Source organism: Pantherophis guttatus, chromosome 6 (genome assembly GCF_059756535.1).
Source record: "Pantherophis guttatus breed Tessera chromosome 6, ASM5975653v1, whole genome shotgun sequence".
Classification (NCBI taxonomy): Eukaryota; Metazoa; Chordata; class Lepidosauria; order Squamata; family Colubridae; genus Pantherophis; species Pantherophis guttatus.
In genome coordinates, this window is record NC_142068.1 from 137,705 (window position 1) to 150,594 (window position 12,890).

The following is a 12,890-nucleotide window of genomic DNA, read 5'->3' on the forward strand; positions in this document are numbered from 1 at the left end:
AACACATATTTTTAGAACTCACTGAAAAAAATTGCAAAAATTAATTTTCACCCCATTAAATGACACACCCTAAAATTTGGCTTATGCAAGCGCTGTCAGGACTCCTGCTCCACCTTAGCCTAATCCATGGGAAGCTGTCTGAGCCATCTCCCTTTCTTGCAAGGCTGCCTCAGCCAATGCTGCGCCAGCAGAGGGGCCATCCGTCAAGTGCTTCACAGAAGGGGATCCTGGCGGGCTCGTCTCTGCCCCGCCTGAAGGGACTCGTGTTCACATAAGGCTGAGTTGGGGCATCTTTCTGGCACGGGTGCAAGAAAAGCCGAGGAACTCTCTACCTGCCCACCACCCCAATCCCCACCTGGCCAGGAAGGCCGAGCCCTGGTGACAAACACAAGGTGAGCCTTCTGCCCACTGATCTCTGCCTAAAAGCAACCCACATTTATTTTATTTCACAGCCTTTATCAACATACCGGGCTGTGCTTAGAAAAAACAACAAAATATATACTGTATCATCATGTCAATCAAACAAACGTTTCGAGCACTATTTTAGAAGCAATTGTTTTAATGTGGACCATGAAAAACAGCATGGAAAGCACTCAGGCCCAGGCAAGGACTGAGCTTAGGAAACCTTTGGGAGGCTGAGAGGGAGGGAAGGTGGTGGGGCAGGAGGGTCGGACTGGATCTAGACGGAGTAGAAGTGGCCTCCAAGCGCTGAAGGTCCCAAAACTCCATGACAGCACAGATGCAAACCAGGTAACCAGGAAGCTGCCCCAAAGAAATTCTGACCACCTGGTCCCGAGCCCCACATTCTTCAACCACAGCTCAACCCAGAGGACACCAGCTGCGGTCATCCAACATGCAAAGCCAGACAAAAGGGGGGATTGGACAGTTGGTGATCCAGAGGGATCTGGGAATCCAGCGATAATGCTACCCAGGAAGCAGGGAGGCCTAGTCAGCTTCAGTCCATCTTTAAATCATTTCCCTAATGCCTTCCCCCCACCCCACCCCGCAATTAGAAGTCAAAATGCAGGTAGTCCTCAATTTACAACCATTAATTTAGCAACTGTTCAAAGTTAGAAAGGCACTGAAAAAAGTGACTTACAACCATCCTTTGAACTGTTGACTCCATGGTCACATTCAGGCACTTGGCAACTGGCACGTATTTACCAGAGTTGCCGCATCCCGGCTTCTGGCAAGCAAAGTCAATGGGGGAAGTCAGATTTATTAACAGCCATGTGAGTCACTTAACAGCTGCAGTTATTCACTTAACAACCATGGCAAAAAAGGTGACTCACTTAACAGCCTCCTTGCTCAATTACAGAAATTCTGGTCTCAATTGTGGTCGTAAGTCAAGGCCGACCTATACAGTAGATTCTTGGGGTGAACAAGACCACACACACACACACACACAAAACCCTCCCTTCAATGTCTTCCCCCCCTCTGCATGGCTTCTCTTTTTGCGCAGCACAGAAACACAGCAACATCCAGGCTGAGGAGCCCAGTCTGCATGCAGCCACAGAAACGAAGCACCCATCATCAATTAGTATGCAAATGGCATTAAATGAATAAAAACCTGTGAGATGGAAGATGGGATGAGTGAAGCCTCGGCAGGAACTGGCAGAGCAGAGACAACAGGAGGAGGAGGAGGAGGAGGAGGAGGAGAAGGAAGAGCAGCTTCTGGCATCTAAAAGCAGCAATGAAAAGGAGTCAAGGGTGGGACCCAAGGCACGTGCCCCAAAAGCCAACTCCTGGGGGAGGGGCTCCTTCCAGGCCCCTCCTTTGCCCAAAAGTGCCTGACTCCTCCTGCCCATGAAACGGACAAGGGGAGCCCCACTGAGCCAAAATGGAATTTTGATTGACCCTCTTGGAACCAAGACACAGTATGCAGAGCACCCCGGCTCAGACACAAATGGTCCCTTCTAGTTTTTGCTCCAGAAAATCACAGCAACTCTCTGGAGTGACAGGGTTGGAATGACCCCCCACCTCCTGCTCCAGGCAGGATCAGTCAATGTCTGGGTCCGGGGGGGTGGGGGTGGGGGGGAACGACACATAATGGAGACCTACTATTCAAAAGGTAATCTTGTTGGCAGTTTCTAGCAAAAAGAAATCCTTCCTAGTGTCTGACTTGCAATTTCACCCAACTGTCCTTAGGTCTAACCCTCAGGGCAACAGAGAACCTCCCCGCTCTCGGCATAAAGGAAGCCTCAGCTTTTGGGTCTCCGAAGACCACATTCACCCCCACGTCTGATCTTCTGCAAGACAGACTTTCCCAGGGCCTTGAGCTGTTCCTCCCAGTGCTTGGTCCAGTGTTGTTCACCTGGCCTCCTCGGAAGCTACACCATTGTGTTGGTGTCCAGGACCAGGACCAGGACCAGGGCCAGGACCAGGACCAGCCTTCCAGACAAGTTCTGACCAGGACAGACCAGGAGAGTGAGGAGAGTGGATTCTATGCTCTTGTGAATGGATCCCAGCCGAGCCCTGGCCTGTTAGCAGGTGCATCTTCACACACTGCTGACTCATTTATTTATTTTATTTATTTATTTTATTTAAATTTGTATACCGCCCTTCTCCTAGCGGACTCAGGGCGGTGCACAGCCAAGTAAAAAACATCCAATACAAAATTTAAAAATTTAAAAGAATTATACCCTTTGGCCAAAAATTTAAGAACCTTATTTGATTTGTGGACGCCCGTTCATATGAACCATTGCCAAACCAGGTTTCCACTTATTTTCTCCCCACCCCCCACCCCCGATGTAAGATATTGTAGTTCTGCCTGCCCATTTTGTTCATTTCAGCCAATTGTTAAACTCTGCCCAGATTTCCCTAGTTTTGTGTTACTTGCAAATTTGATAATCTATGCCAGGTATCCCCAACCCGTGGGCCCAGTGGCAGGCTGCAGCCCGTTTGGAACCGGGCAAAAGAAGGGGTGGGCAAGTGCCATGTGCCAAGCTGCATTTGAGAAAGTGGTTCATACGCCTGAGCAAAATCATCCCCTCTCCCACCCCACTGCCCCGCCATCGCCTCTGCCGGTCTGCCGAGCCAGAAAGGTTGGGGACCGCTGATCTATGCCATTAATAAAAATGCAGAACAGGCAAGATGGGTCCCAGGACAGACTCCTTCTTCTTCATCAGCACCCCATTAAGCACCCCAAAGGCGAATGCCCCCATCAGGACTGCCACTGCAGCCTCTGTGACCTGCAGGATAAGGGAGCTGTTTCCATAGACTGAACAGTGTTACTTTATTTCCTGAAGAAATGAAGCACAGCCAGGTAATCAACTTGATCACTGTTCATTCAGAAGAACTTTATTATTTAAAGAATAATTAATTCCTCCTTCCACAATCTGCAACTCGGTACTATAAAGAAAATTACAGAAATGTTAGATCAGGTTCACCAGGCATCCTTAACAGGAGAAGCGCATCACCTTGTTGTGGCTTCAAATGGAAGAAGAAGAATTATTCACCACCTCTGGCCTGGCACCCAACAGGCTTCCCAGAGAAGCAAGTGGGCGCCAGGCGTACAATGGAAATTAGATCCCAGCTCAGCAGCCTTAAAACCTTCCAGTGCAGGATGTCTGGCTATCATATAGCTCCTTAACTTTTGTTAAGGATTTTTTAGATGTTTTATTTTTCTGTTTGCAGATAAGCAATACAGGTAATTCTCAAGTTATGATAGTTCTTCCACGTTGCGACATAGCCCCCCAAGTACTTACGACACAGTCCCGAGGTTACGAATGTTGCAGTACCATAGCGATCGTTCACCCTTTCGAATGACCGCAGAGGCACTGCAACATCCGCCGCCTAGCCCTTCTCCCGCTCCGCCAGGCAAGGTCTCCACCGGCACTCACCCTGTGGAGACTCACTTACCTTGCAAAGATAGTAAGATCTGTCTCCTCTCTACCACGGTTTCTTTGCCTGCTTTGTTGCTTCAGGCCTTTAGTACTTTAGGCCTCTGTTCTCTGCAAACTGAGGCCTGGACAAGATGTGCGGCAAAAGGCTTTGAGCTTCAGGCCTTCCCTCTGTTTGCCATTTCCCTGCGGAAGCCTGAACAGAGATTGTATCCCTACAGGCTCCGGTCATCTTTGCAAAAAGCCTTTGCTGGCAAGAACAGAGCCCGCAAGGGGCTGGTGTGTCCCTCTCGGGTTCCGTTCTTGCTGGCATAGGCTTTGCCGAAGTGTCTGCCAACAGATTTCACTGCCCCAAAGCCTCCTTTTGGTGTTCTGCGTGCCAAGACTGGAAGGTTCTGGAGGCTCGCTAGATCTTCACAAGGTAAGTGACCCGGTGCAGCAGGATTGGGAAGGGGAGGGGAAGCAACTGTGAGGAGCATGAGGTATCTCAGTGGATCAGAGGCAGCCTTGGGTGGTCTTAAGCAGGTGGACTTTTTATTCACTAACGCCCCCCCCCCATGGCCTTCCTCACTCTGAGACACCTCATGTGTACTTAACGATCCGCACATTCGATTAGCGAATACATGGACGAAAGCAGGGAGTTTTCACATTCATTTTACGTGATTCGCTCCAACAAATCCTCCAGTTATGAATGTAATTGGCAGACTCCATTACATTCGTAACTCAAGCACTACCTGCACTGGTATCATGAATACACACTGTTGCATTTGCAGGATATTCAAATGTACAAACATGTCCTCAAAATATTTTTCACCCAGCCAACCACCCCCCAGGGTTGCCCGCTGCTCAGTGAGGCCCATGCCAGTTGGCAGAGCCAGGTCTTCCAAATCCTGCGTAAGGCCAGGGGGAGGGGCGGCCTCACCTTGAGAGGGAGGTAATTCCAGAGGGCAAGAAAAGCAACAGCAGGGAAGTCCTCTCCCTGGGCCCGCCAGTCAAAATTCTTTCATCGACAAGGTCCGTAACATCCTTTCTCTACTCAACTGGGATAACGTGAGAGATGAGAAGGTTCCTCCGGTCCCCTCGCTACCTGATGGGCTCAGGAAATTTGACTTCTCCGTCATGGCAGAACGGTCTCTCTCCCAAAATACAGATGCCGTAACTCCAACCCTGTACCCTCAAGGCAGGGCATGAAGACCTGCGCCAGGATGTTAATAAGCTCTTGCCTAGCTCTGGGCTCTTATGTATGGGAGTCCTTGGTGTCCTCTTTGCCTGCAGAGCTTTCGCTTCTCAACAAGACAACGGGGAGCAGTGGTGGGGTGCCCCCCCGAACTCACAGCTGCACGGGCAGCATTTGCCTGTGGCCAAAATAGCCTTTGGGGCTGCCCTGTTGCTGGTGCACCAGCTGTAGCCCTGCCAGGGACCACAGGATCTCACAACTGCAGCTGATCCCCTCAGGTTCACCTGGCCTAAGGAGATGCCTCCGTGCTCAAGTCCCCTAGAAAACCATTGGAAACCACAACCGGTATGGACTGCCGTTCCCCTTTGCTCAGCTAGCACTAGTTGCCAAGAACATTTGTTGTTGCACACCCTGCATTGGTGCTGAAAGGATTTTACTGCCATTCAGAGAGGTCCTTATTTCCAATTCTAGAAAGCTGCAGCTGGAATCAACCCACTCAATACATTAATTGCAGAGGGAACTTTGGTGTTGCCATCCCTGTGTCAAGCTGACCCCAATGAGGCCCAGATGAGACCTCAAGAGCAACCTGGGTCCAACCAAAACCAAGCCTCTGAGCTGCCTGGCAGAAGGTTGAAGTCACGGCTACTGCAAGACCACACAGGAAGACCACAGAGGGGCAGCCAAACGCTGGAAGAGAAACGCCCAAACAAATGCCACTTGCAAGATTGACTGAAACGCTCTGGCCGAGCTCAAGCAGGATGACTAGGGGGGGGCGGGCGGGGGGGGAGGCGAGTCAGGGAGCCAATGGAGAAGACCACAAGCACACCCCACCATCCTCTGCAAAGCAACCAGCCTCACCTGGTGAGCTGCTCTTTAGAACTGGGCTGGACAGCAGATCGTAGCTAAAGATGGGAAACTCACATCGGGAGTGAGCAATGAGCTGCTTCCGATTTCTTCAAGGAAAGCAGACATGGGAGCAACAATTGCAGGCAAGAAGCAACCAAAGAAAAGCCCTTTTGGCCAGTCTCCAAAGCAGCAGCTGTGTTTGGTGAGGGTCAAGCTGCCGCCAGGCATATTTCAGATACAGGGGGTGCCCCCCCTGACTCTTTTCTGTGACCAGCTTCTATTCAGAGGGATGTATGATCTTTATCTCTGCAGGCTTCTGAGGGGGCCTGGAGTCTGCAATCTGGCAGGACACACCCAGAAAGCCCATCCTGGCTGGTTGGCACTTACAATCAGGCCCCTGCCTCACTCCGATGCAATATTCCAGCCCACTTTGCCCCCCCTCCCCGCCCACAGAGGGATAGGTCCCACGCAATAGAGAGCCTGGCCCCACCCTTGCCACACGCAAGTATCTCAGCCAGCTAAGCCCAGAAAAGCCTCTCTGGGACCCCACCCCACGTCCCTCCAGTCCTGCTCTTCAGAACTGGCAAAGCTCAACAGGTTGGCATTACCTGGCTGGAGGGGCCGGGGGCAATCGCCAGGCAGTCCAGGAAGGGCCGCAGGCAAGCCAAGAATGCCAGGAGGGGTGGCCAGCATGGGGGCTCCCGGTCCCCAGGCAGATCCTCCTCTGCAGAGCCCTTCCTGGCCCAGAACTTCAGGTTGGGCCCTGCCGAGCCCTGGCTGGAGCCAGGGGTGCCACCCCGGCTACCCCGCAAGTAGAGTAGAGAGCTGTTTCCAAAGATGTAGTTCATCCCTGTAGTGTTGCAGGTCACTGCGAGGAGAGCCCAGCTGCCTCCCTGCCGCCCACCCAGCGGGGAGGGAGCAGCAGCAGCAACAGCAGAGGAAGCCAGCCAGCTCATTGGTCCTGGCAGCTCCTTCCCGGGCAGCCTGCGTCCGACTCCCGTGGCCTCCAGGAGGACTCGGCTGAGAGGCTCCCATGCTGCCCCTGAGGGCTGCCTGGCCACTCCAGGCCCCCAATTAGGATCTCTTCCTCCTCCTCCTGCTGCGAGGACTAACTGGGAGAGCCATGGACGGAAGGCAGCTTACTTGCAGTGCCCAGAGGGTTGCCCCTTCTCAGTCCCCCAGTCCCTAGAGAACTGTTTCCAGCCATTCTCCATCTCTCCCCCTCTCCTCCCCCCGGACCCCTCCAATCCTCTGGTGCCCCTTCTCTTTCCAGGTATCTTCCTTAGTGAATAGAGTTCTTGGACACACACCAATACCGTAGCTTGAATGTGGCTTTAATCAAGGCCTCCCATACATTTTGTTATAGAAGGAACGCTCCCCTACTCCGTTGCCTGAGGGAAGAGGGGAAGAAGGGCCAATCACTGCTACAACAACCACTTCAGGGTAGCAAGCAGGCAAGGGCGCCGCTTTCTCTGTGCAGATAATTGAAGTCACCAATGTGACTTTTAGAAATCAGGGAATAAAACACTTAGAAATAAATACACTGTGGAAAAATGTGATGCTTTTGCCCTGACAGCTAGATTGCGACGGCTCAAAATACAACAGAAATACAAGAATATTAGAATATCCACTAGTAAGCCTTTTTTTTTTTTTTGCTTTAATTTATATGCCGCCCTTCTCCAGAGACTTTTGTATGAGTTCCAGTGATGGATGGGTATTAAAGCACACAGTTCTGTTTATAGTGCATCCGTGTTCAAAATCTTTACAAAGTTTTCTTCCGTCTTCTGTATGTAAAGCACTAGAAGTGAAATAGGCTGACAAGAAATGCCTTTCTTTTGTCTCTGATGGTTCTGCATTTTGATCTGTTCTCAGGCGGCTTAAACGCTTTTGGCCCTGCAAGAGCTCCTCTCGGTGCCTCTGTCACACTCCAAGACATGAAGCCCAGAGGCCAATACGGATCTGATCAGCCACAACACTCCAAAAGCAAAAATTAACCACAGGTCATCCAAAATATATTCAAGAGGAACACACACACCCAAAAAAATCATTCAGAAAATCATTAGGAAACAAAACAACAGAAAAATACCCCAGGACACAATATGTAAATAACATTCCCAAACATAAAAAATACATGTGAATACAACACCAGTTATGTCAGCCGCCAGGTACCAAGAGTGGCCCACAACCCTCAAAAACTCTGGAGAAACCAAAGGCAGACAAAGTTAACTGCAAGGAGGACCAGCAGCCAGCAAAACCAAAGAGGACGCCAGTCTTATCAGAGGATCAAAGGACCCATCGTTGCAATAAAAAGCCAGGATCACAACCTTGGAGCAGCCACTCCATGCAAATTACCCCTTTGACTAGCAGGAGCAGCGGGAGAACCAGAGGCCTCCTAGAGGCCCACAAATAAGTGGCCGTCAACAGAGCCAGGCACGATGTGCCAGCAAGCAGCCGATTCAGGCCACGCACAGCCAGCGGGCAAGGAGACCCAATCCAGATGGAGGCATCCTCGAGAACCAACAGATGAGGTATACCCACTGGGGGAATTACCGACGCCAACACCCAATTTCAAATATTACAGAGGCTACAGGTACAGGTAGTCCTCGATTACCAACTGCCTTGTTTAGCGACTATCATGTGATTGCAATTCGTGATCTTCGCAAGCACCTTCCAACAAGCAGAATTAATGGAGAATGCAGAAATGACATTACAAGTTATGGCCATGCGATGCACCTTGCTTAATGACTGCAGGAATTCGCTTAACAGAAGTGGAAGTGACGTTGCTTAAGTCCAGCGTGGTCACATGATATTTTTTTTTGCTCGGCGACCGTGGTACTTAGTAATGGAGCTGCTGGTCCCAATTGTTGCCAGTAAGTGAGGACTGCCTGTATTGCAAAGTCACCCCCATTTCTGAACTGTTGCACTGAAGACTCCATACTGGGATGTGGGGCAGCCCCAATCAATAGCTTGGTATTTTTATCCTTTGCGAATGCATTCCCTCTACCATCTCAATGAATCATCCATAAAAAGCATGGAAGAGTGCTGTGCAAGACCCAGTGCCAAATCTGTACAATCCTCCTAATATTCCCAGGCCGGCTGACAAGCATCTGGTTAAGTACACCACCGTTTGGCTCAGTTGCTTGATCAGAATGACATAAAAGCTTTGCTAAAATGAAGATGTCGTATCTTCAGAATTCTCACAATCTACAAAGGAAGGTTCCAGTCCAAAACCCCCCAAAAAAGCTAATGTAGCAAAACTAAAATCTTGACCAATCCACAATGACTTCTGGCACTTTATTTTTTTTCTCCCCTGCCTTTATTACTTTTATAAACCACTCAAGGTGGCAAACATACCTAATCCTCCTCCCTTCTCCTCCTCCTCCTCCTAATTCCCCCTTAACAACAACCCTGCGAGTGAGTTGGGCTAAAAGACAGCGACTGGCCCAAAGTCACCCAGCCTGCGCCCAGAATTGTTCTGAATCTTCTTCCTCCTGTTGCTCAGCAGCCGTAAAACCCAAAAGGTCTGACTTGGGATGCAGCAACTTCCTCCTGGGTTCTTCAAGTTAGAAAGTTCCAGAACTCTTTCTAAAGGGAAAGGGGAAACGCTTCCATTCAAAAGCTTGGGGGAAGAGGAGGTTTGTCATGCTTCTACTGTACATAAAGCTGCAATGGTCTCTACATGGGACTCCCCTTGAGGAGCACCCGGAGGCTCCAGCTGGTCCAGAATCCGGCCGCGCGGGTGGTTATGGGAGCGGCGTGGCGCTCCCATGTGACCCCCCCCTCCTGCGTGAGCTGCACTGGCTCCCGGTGGTCTTCCGGGTGCGCTTCAAGGTTTTGGTTACCACCTTTAGAGCGCTCCATGGCATCGGACCGGGGTATTTACGAGACCGCCTTCTGCTACCAATAGCCTCTCACCGACCAGTACGCTCCCATAGAGAGGGGCTTCTCAGGGTGCCGTTGGCCAGTGTCGACTGGCGGCCCCCAGGGGGAGAGCCTTCTCTGTGGGGGCACCTACCATCTGGAACGAGCTCCCCCCAGAGATACAGAGGATCCCGGATCTGTGCACGTTTCGTCGTGCTCTCAAAACATTTTTATTTCAGCAGGCTGGCCTGGCCTAACACTCCCTTTTAAATTTTTAAATCGTTTAATTTGTTTTATAAATTGGGTGTTTTAAATTTGTTTTTGGCCAAAATATTTAATAATTTTAATGGACTTTTAATGTTTGTATTATCTGTATTTTATCTTGGCTGTTCACCACCCTGAGTCCTCCGGGAGTAGGGCGGTATAGAAATTAATTAATTAAATAATTAAATAAATAAATAAATAAATAAATAAATCAAACTATGTGAAATCTTAAACTCGAAGTGCCCAAGAAAGTCCATTAACCCTTGGCAGAATATTCAGAACAGCATCTGAGAAGCACCCTGGAAGCCTGAAAAAGAGGTATCAAATCCTTGGTGGGGCAGACGGTGGATTTGCAACTGGTGGAACTGCTGTATTTAGGAAGTTACCACTAATTCCATTGTCCTGAAGGGAATTTCCTAATAAGAACCCAAGGCCCATCCTGAACGCCCAACTCTGCCACACTGTAAGAAAGAATACAGAGCAGAGAATCCTGCGGGAGACCCAGGGAGCCATAAGTGTTTTTTAAAGGGATCGAGATTGCACAAAGTTCACTGTGGCCTTTACTCCCAATCTGGCTGGTGAAAGTCCACAGTGGGTGCCGGCAAGGCAGGGGACAAAGCCAGGGCAGATTCTGGCAGGGCAGTCTTGGCCGGAGACCAGCTCTGCGATTGCTTTCCTACTAGTGCGGCATCTCCATTAAGAGCCGGGGCCCCATAAAGGCTAGAAGAGAGGAAAGCAAAACCGATTCAAGGCAGAACATCAACATGCCCCAGAGAAATGGGGGGTGGGGGAGGATGCTCTAAGGACTCTGGGCTGGTAGTTCCGCAGTCTCAAACTGCTCTGCCTGGCAAGCAGCTTTTTCTAACGCTGGGATCTATTATTCTGAGTCTAACAGCTGGAGCATACATTTGAATTATCCTCCCCGTTTCCTGGGCTCTCTGGCTTAATCCTACACCAACTGCATACAGGACCCCCTCCTGTCATCTCAAAGATTACTGAGAAAGGTTCCTGGGGTGGGGCAGATTTCTGGGTCTAAGCAGGGGAGAAGAGCAGGAGGGTCAAAAAAAAAAAATCCAGGCCTTCCACAAGCACAAAGCAAATCCAGCATGAAACTCTCCCAACCTGGCAGCTCCTTCGGGACATCCCAACAACCCGAACCCTGGTGGAGCCAGGCCCCAGGAGCTGCCCCCACCCCAAGCACTTCTGCCGTGCTTCTGCCCCTCTTGCTGCTGCCCCGCCCCCATCAGCTGGAGAGCTCATCCTCTTGTAGACCAACTCCTTGCCAGCTGCCCCATGTTGCCCTAGTCCCTCCATCTCAAGGCCCCACCTGGAGCCTCCGTGTCCTCCCCGGACACAGCGACAAGAACCACCAGGGACTCAACGGCCAGCAGACTAGTCAGCCCCATAATCACAAGAATAAACTAAGATTAGCCTACCTAGCAGGACTTCCTCCCTGATGGTCCACGCTGGCTCCTATTATTTTCTCTTTTATGGGGCTCATGAGTGGCTTTCAGAATGTCTCCCCACATCAATGCCAGGCTGGTCAGAATCCTGGTTTTCTCCATCCAGAACCACTGTGTTCTCTGTGCTGGGAGACTCGCCCATATTCGGAGATGCCTCAACCCCCCTGAAGCAACTCCCAGCACAGCCTCTTCCATGCAGGAAGAAGGGTGAACCCTGTTTCCTTCATCTCACCATTCGCCACCCATGTCCTTACAGTCATTAATCCACCACGTCTGGCTGCTTCACCTGCAGGAAGAGTGTATTCATTCATTCAGGATATTATTCCGGCTCCCCTTCAGGCTCCCTGGGATGGGCATCTCCTTTGGCAACACCACTGCCATCTAGTGGCAGTATGAGATGGCTACTTTGCCTATAAATTATATTTATTCAAGAGGTTCAGCTTTTTTATTAGTAACTCAATATTCTGAAATGGAGAAATATGATAGGAACATCTCCGACGCAGCAAGAGAGCCTCAGAAAGCATTTAAGGCAATGAAATAATCTTCTTCTGTTATTTCCTCAAGACCCCTTTGCTGCCCTCGAGGGTCTTTGGGGTTATCTAAACTATGTCCCAACTTCAGACTCGGCTCACACTGCCCTATGAAGGGGGACTTTGGCAGGGAAGCAGCTCTCCCAAATTTCCCTCTCTGTCACATATACACAGTAAACACGTGGACAGAACTCTCGGGAGAAAACCTCCCAGTGTCTTTGTAAAGCAACATTGCTCTATCTACCAGGCCAAATGCCAGCGGACGCCAATGAAGGGTGTGCAGCTATTTCGAGTGTTTCCCTTGGCCTCCTGGCTCTTTCTTCCTTCCCCTGGATGTCCACTGCAATGACAAAGCATCTCTGCTTTCCCCTCCTAGGAGGGTCTTGCTCCTGCGGTTGTTTAGGAACCGCCAAACAGGAGGGGAGCCGGCAAGCTGAAGCAGCAAGAACAGCTGAAGAAGTTATCGGGAAACACCAAGAGAAGACTGGAAGAACAAAGGAAGAGAGGGACACACAGAAAAAGGGGCGGGGGATGCAGAGCAGTGGGCTGGCTGAGCAGTGGGAGCCCTCTGGACTGCGCCCATCTCGCAGCCACAGGTGCTGGCATAACCAGGCAGCAGTCTTAGCCAGGGCAAACATTTCAGGCAACCTGGAGCACTGCCCCTTTCGGGTCCTGGCAGCACAAAGTGGCCAAAACATGAATGATGCTGAAGCAGAGCAGAGCAGCAGCCAAGTCCTTGGGGGCCACCAAGAGCTGCAGCCCTCCAAAAGAGGCCGGGTGAAGCCAGCGGGACTCTTTGCCCAGCAGGCTCAAAGGAGTTGTGGGCACAAAGGCAGGAGAGGAACATGAGAACCCAAAACCGTGGGAAGGGGAGAGACAGACCATCGAAAAGAAAAGGAAGGAGGAG

At 50.6% G+C, this 12,890-nt stretch overlaps 1 protein-coding gene across 38 annotated transcripts in view; it reads right to left on the minus strand.

Annotated features, from left to right (window-relative positions):
* Window positions 1-12,890, minus strand: part of DLG1 (discs large MAGUK scaffold protein 1) — a 112,856-nt gene that overhangs the window by 89,575 nt on the left and 10,391 nt on the right. For 13 of the 38 annotated variants that reach the window (XM_034424594.3, XM_034424597.3, XM_034424596.3 and 10 more), the window contains exon 5: window positions 1,571-1,681. The exons of the other annotated variants lie outside the window; for them this stretch is intronic. In XM_034424594.3, the coding sequence (XP_034280485.2) occupies window positions 1,571-1,681 (111 nt within the window). The remainder of the gene's footprint in view (window positions 1-1,570; window positions 1,682-12,890) is intronic. 38 annotated transcript variants of the gene reach the window in all.